The sequence below is a fragment of the Rhipicephalus sanguineus genome, chromosome 1 (assembly GCF_013339695.2).
Source record: "Rhipicephalus sanguineus isolate Rsan-2018 chromosome 1, BIME_Rsan_1.4, whole genome shotgun sequence".
Classification (NCBI taxonomy): Eukaryota; Metazoa; Arthropoda; class Arachnida; order Ixodida; family Ixodidae; genus Rhipicephalus; species Rhipicephalus sanguineus.
Window position 1 is genome coordinate 78980413 of NC_051176.1, and position 6700 is coordinate 78987112.

General features: G+C 47.0%; 1 protein-coding gene across 1 annotated transcript; it reads right to left on the reverse strand.

Annotated features, from left to right (window-relative positions):
* Positions 1–5761: 5761 nt before the first annotated feature.
* LOC119402861 (serine/threonine-protein kinase VRK1) lies at positions 5762–6271 on the reverse strand. Its single transcript, XM_037669941.1, has one exon. It carries the CDS (start codon positions 6269–6271, stop codon positions 5762–5764), a length of 510 nt encoding a protein of 169 aa, XP_037525869.1.
* Between the last annotated feature and the right edge of the window lie 429 nt (positions 6272–6700).

The following is a 6700-nucleotide window of genomic DNA, read 5'->3' on the forward strand; positions in this document are numbered from 1 at the left end:
CTTCTTCTTGACCGTTGTCTCGGGCCTCCTGCCGACCGAGTCGGACGGCTCGATTTGGCAGCTGGTTGAACGTAGGGGATGCTTTCGGGCTGACCGGTTCATTTTGGCAAGTCGGGGTGCGTTGCGGTTGCCAGCCTCATGGTTCTGGGTCTGCTGAGTCAGGGTGCGGAATAACCCAAAAGAATTCCACCGCTGCGCCGAAATGGCCTCCGCAATCGCAACCAGAACGGACACAACCCTTCAGAAAGGCCTGCCAGACCTGGTCGTCGACAAGACAACCAAGAGAGAATAAGTCCGCGGCAAGTTGCTCGGCAAGGGTGGATTTGCGTAATGCTACGAGTTAACGGACTAGGCCACCAACGCAATCTATGCAGCCAAAGTGGTCTCCAAGGCACTTCTTGTCAAGACGCACCAGAAAGAAAAGATGGCCCAGGAAATTCAAATCCATGGCAGCCTCAATCACAAGCACATTGTAGCTTTCAACAGTTACATGGAAGATAAACAAAAGCGATTACATCATCCTGAAGCTTTGGAGCCGGCGCACTCTTATGGAAATACACAGGCGTCGCAAGATGCTGACAGGGCCGAGGCACGACACAGAGGTGGGTTCGGCCGTCCAGTCCCACTAGCGCGTTCCTAAGCTCTTCCTTGTATTCTTTGTGCTGGCCATTTTGTGTGTACCGTCAGGCCAAACCGAAGTCCTTGAGGTACACTTTGCCTTCATCACATTTGCCAAAACCTTGTAAGGTGGACGCCTTCACATAGACATGGCTGGACTCGTGGCTGTGCACTCCCGGTGGCGCCTTCATAAGATCTTACACGTATTCCTTGTGCTTGCCGTTTTGTGCGTACCGACAGGCCAAACCAAAGTCCTTGAGGTACACTTTGCTTTCATCCCCTTTGCCAAAACCTTGTAAGGCGGACGCCTTCGCATAGGCATGGCTGGACTCGTGGCTGTGCACTCCCGGTGGCGCCTTCATAAGGTCTTCCTTGTATTCCTTGTGCTTGCCGTTTTGTGCGTACCGACAGGCCAAACCAAAGTCATTGAGGTACACTTTGCCTTCATCGCCTTTGCCAAAGCGAAGTAGTAAGGTGGACGCCTTCACATAGGCATGGCTGGACTCGTGGCCGTCCACTCCCGGTAGCGCCTTCCTGATATCTTCCTTGTATTCCTTGTGCTTGCCATTTTGCGTGTACCGACAGGCCAAACAAAAGTCCTTGAGATACACCTTGCCTTTATCGCCATTGCCAAAACCATGTAGTAGGGTGGACGCCTTCACATAGGCATGGCTGCACTCGTGGCTGTGGGCGATCACTCTCATGCTGAGGCTGAAGACCGCCTTGAAGGAAAGGGTCTTTCCCGGCCAGTTGAGCACCTTCAGCGAGTCCTCTCGAATCGTTTTCGTGGCCATGAACCTGTTTTGACCATGTTCTGTTTGAGGGACCCAGAAGTTCGAAAACAGGGCACGCCAGAAAGCCACACAACATCCGCAGAGGTGCTTCGTCTTCTTCTTCTCCTTTTTCCCCCAGAAGCAGGTAAGGAAATATCCCACTACATGTAAGCGTTCATCATTATCGAATGTTGCGTATCAACATATCTGCTTCTGTTAACCTCGCAATATGGCCTCTGAGTTGGTTGGTTACTTCCCAGAGGAATAGCTCAACGCACCAAGGGGGATCGGCCATGAATCGTGCAGCAGTAGTAAGACACTCGCAAACGAGGGTCAATATAGTATGTAGCTGTATTATTTATTTATTTACTTATTTTTTTATTCATGCAAAATGCCTTACCGAAGAATTGGGGGCATTGGTTGAGCGGTGGTTGTACAAATCATAAAAATAACATTGCCCATCATTATACAGTGAGGAAAACAAAAGAACGCAATTTCAAACATGCGAGATATTCACTCTATTACAAAAATGCTACTGAAAAGTAAATGTGAGTTCTTAGAAAACATATATTTATACAAATGGAAAGAACACAAAATATTTTTATGGGACCAACAACCAATTTTCATGGTACCTAGCTTCTTCAACGCAGCGGAAAGCTCACCAGTCAGAGTGCCTAATCACGGAATGGTAAAGTGGGAAATGCGGCGAAACATTTGTAATAAGAATTTTTTCATCTGCGGCGAATATGAAGTCATTATACACACGAGACAACATATGCTGCAAACAGTGAGCGCGAGAGCGGGTCGTGTTCGAGCGCGGTGAGTTACTGCGCATGCGTGCACTTCGCGAGCATGCGCCGCGGCTCGACATGGTCCACTGGCGGCCGCGAAGGCAGCGCCGCTTCTCACCGTGCAGCTCCTTTTACCTCGTACGCAGCACAGAATTGAGTGGGGCTGTATAATAACTTTGAGGACTAATTAAGGCACTCATGACAGCATCAGACTACTTACAGCAAAGTGACCGACTTCATATTCCAGCTTCAAGGCTCTTCCGCTAAGCTGCGCGACATTCCGGTTTCTGTTACGTTTACACACGATTTAAAAATATAAATCCTACTCGCAACGCAAAAAGGATGCTGGAATCGGTTACTATATTTTACGGTCTTTTCATTTATACCAGTATCTAATCCCGCGTTCTGGCCAGTTGTCGGTCCCTATAAATACTGCTTTGTATAAAATTTATAAAGCCACCCAACTATATTATATTTTATTAAACCGCCGAATTCCCCTTTGTGGTTTGAGCCACGGTATCTAGGCGAAGCGGCACAATGAAAATGAAGAATGAAGAATTAGATGGAAGCTAGTCTTAATATGCAAGGAAATTTCTATATTAAAATGAAGCTAGAAGATACTAAAAGTTTTATGTAAACACGTAAAAAGAAGTCAAGGGCCGAATGCAAAGCATTAGTGCATTAAAGAATTCGAGTTAAACTGGTGACGGAATTTTCCTTGATTGAGATCGTCCACTGGGTCATCGGGAAGGTCTTTGCACAAGGGGGTGGCGCGTGGAAGAGAACCGAGGCCTCAACAGCATCTGATCTGGCGGTTATTCGGGATTCCATTGATAAATCACGTCCGCATGCTGTGGACACACCCTGTGCGTTGTGTGGCGCGCAACGCATGAGCATGCCTCAGCGCAACCCGTTTCTTCGCGTACAGGTCGTTGCTGCTGTGAAACAGCGTTGAGAACCCTCAAGTCTCGTCTTCATTCTCCCGAGTATCAGCCCCACAACCGAAGCCTAAGCGATAATAATGAGGATGTCCAGATGTTAAGATGAAGTGTATTAATAGTTGTCACACTGCCTAATTACTAAACGACCTCGTTCTTCTAATCTAATTGTGCTACAAATATCATGTATTGTACTTGCTAATGTCCATGATCGTGGTGCCTCCATGTCACAACTGTTAATACTGTCAGGTGATATCTAGCAAGTTCCCGCACCTAGTAGGCAATCAGCAGGGGCCCATGTACTCACCGAGTCTTATTAACAGCGAAGCTATTTAAGGGCACAGGATAGACCCTATACCCTCTCATGTAATTTAATGCTTCTTTATTACCCATTTTCCCTGAAACTATTAATATGTAAAGCAATCGGGTTTACTTTATTTTATTTGTCAGCGTCGCAATGAAGTTAGAATTACTATTGTACTTAAACTGTTGACATTTTTGTGATTTTTTTAGCGCAGCAATCAAACTTTGTCATTAATTCTTAAATAAAACTGCAACAAAATGAATGATATCACGCATACGTCGACCATTCCAGTTCAGTAGCTTTGTATTGATGCTTAGGTGATTCTGGTTATATGCAGTCTTCTGTATTTTCAAGTTATCCTGATAATGGGGGAAATGTAAAAAAAAATTGATTTCGTGCTACTGAGAGTTAATGTCACAACTGTTGTTACTGTCAGGTGATATCGAGCCAAATCCCGGACCTAATAAGTGCTCTGCTGCGGGCGATATGCTCACCGAGTCTGATTCGTTAGAAGCCTTGAAGTAACCCAAGGATGGACAATCGTAGCTTCTCTCCGAGGTCAAACTGATTCTAGCTAAAGAGGTCAATTATGACAGCACATTAAGCGACACTTAACAAAGACTTGCCAAAATTCTGGAGGACTGCTGCTTGCCTGGCACAATCAAGTCTTAGGTGTAAATGGCGCAAGCGCTAACAGATAGCAACCCAGCAAGATTACAGCTCTTTTAAGGCGTCTGGATGACGCGAAGGATCGTGGGCATTTTTGAACCTGGTGTTGTTTGGGCTAGATTATCTAAAACACGAAAACTGGGAGGAATAGAGATATAGAGTAAGAGATAGGAAGGGGCGGAAGCGGAAAATAGAGAGAGCGATAGAAGGGAAAAGGAAGAGCAGGGAACGTGACATAAAATCTCGTAACTCCAGCCACGTGACATGTTCCCGCAAAACAACGTAACACTCTTAATTCTTACATCCTGATACGCTCTAAAAATATGCGGCGCGCCCGAGCGGGCGACCCCACCCCGCCAGTAAAAGCATGCATTTATTTCCGCAGGCAGGTAGCGCACTCTCCAGCACTCCTCTTGGCGTCTTTCGCGCGACGGAGAATGTCGGCGCGTTTCACCTCCACTTGAGCTGCGTTCATGATGTACGTAGCTGAACGCAGCGGAACGCAGCGATGAAAGGGGCGGAACGTATACACCCGTCCAGCTTCTAATAATAGGAATATTATCTGGGGTTTAACGTCCCAAAACCACAATATGATTATGAGAGGCGCCGTTGTGGAGGGCTCCGGAAAATTCGCCCACCTGGGGTTCTTTAACGTTCACCTAAATCTAAGTACACGGGCCTCAAACAATTTCGCCTCCATCGAAAATGCCGCCGCTGCGGCCTGGCTTCGATCCCCGACCTTCGGGTCAGCAGTCGAGCCCTATAGCCACTAGACCAGCGCTCCGGCGCTCCCGTCCAGCTTCTGTTAGATTAGATGGTGCGAGCACGGAAGTATTGATATTCTGTGTGTGTGTGTGTGTGTGTGTGTGTGTGTGTGTGTGTGTGTGTGTGTGTGTGTGTGTGTGTGTGTGTGTGTGTGTGTGTGTGTGTGTGTGTGTGTGTGTGTGTGTGTGTGTGTGTGTGTGTGTGTGTGTGTGTGTGTGTGTGTGTGTGTGTGTGTGTGTGTGTGTGTGTGTGTGTGTGTGTGTGTGTGTGTGTGCGCTCTCGCTTTTAGTCCGTTCATGCCTCTATATACGTTGTTCTGAAGCTTACTTATCATGTTAATTAATTAAAGTAGTGGTTAATATTTGGTGTAACAAGCCATGCCATTTCTTAGGATTTCTTAGCGAACCCTAGGCACTTTGAGCGTTTCTATCTATCTATCTATCTATCTATCTATCTATCTATCTATCTATCTATCTATCTATCTATCTATCTATCTATCTATCTATCTATCTATCTATCTATCTAGACGCCTACGTCTGGGTGCTGTCGTGATCGCCTCCTTAATTTGGTGTAAACCAAAATTGGCGTGGGAGGGTTAGAGGACTTGACGAATATGACTGTCTTGTCATGACATGAATAACGTGACAATCCTGTCGCGTACGTCATCAAACCCTTCCCTCCGGACACGTGTGGCACATACCCGTTTACCACGGGCCGCGGTGTACGCGTACGCGCCACAACTGAATGACAGTTATTCCAACCAAGGAAAGGCAAGAACAGACATTGGTAATACAAATACGAAAGCGTTAAGAAAAGCCGACATCGGCAACGCTGACTCAACGAATGCAAAAATTAAAATTTAGGATTCCAGCAGGAATCGAACCGAAGTAATCTGCGTGGCATTCACGTATTCTGCCACAGAGCCACGACAGGTCCTGAAACTGCCTTGCTCCTGAAACTGCCTCGGCAGCAAAGCCACCGGAGCAGATTGTATCCTAGGCGTTCCATGTCGGCCCTTCGCGAGTGCACGCCAATGTCGGCGTCCCGACTCGTGAACTCGGTGGTGCCGTCGTACGCCTTCCTGAAATCTTCCTTGTATTCCTTGGGCTTGCCATTTTGCATGTACCGACAGGCCAAACCAAAGTCCAGGAGATACATCCTGTCTTCACTGCCTTCGCCGAAAACAAGTAGCCGGCTGTGTGCCTTCACATCGGCGTGGATTGGCTCGTAGCTGTGGACACCCTCCAAAACGTCGATCACGAGCATGCCGAGGCTGGATGTGGTTTTCGATGCAGGCATCTTGCCCTGCCGGTCCAGAATCTTCTGAAGGACTTCTCCAAACATATCCGTGGTTATGAACCGGTACTTGGCGCCGTTATATTCATTGGGCTCGCAACATCGGAAACGGGACATGGCAGGAAGCTGCACCACCTCAAATCAGTAGTAGTAGTAGTAGTAGTAGTAGTAGTAGCCTCTACTGCATGGCTCATACCCACTCTGGGTTGGTTGGTCGGTTCCTTAGGAGAATAGCTCAACCCACTACGGGGGATCGGCCACGAAGCGTGCGGCAGTAGACTTTGTGAAAAAATAAATTAAAATGGGGGATTGGCCAAGAAGTCATGTTATTAAAAAAAAAAAAAGATTCTAGAGCGTCGTCTTCTTCTGCTTCTTTCCCAGGCACAGGTAAGGATATATCCCACTATATATCTACCCTTTCATCATCATCGAACGTCGCGTGAAATTTATTTATTTATTTATTTATTTACTTATGCAAAATACCCTACAGGTCCCGAAATATAGGCATCGGCTAAGGCAATGGTTCTCAGCCACGGATGTTACAGG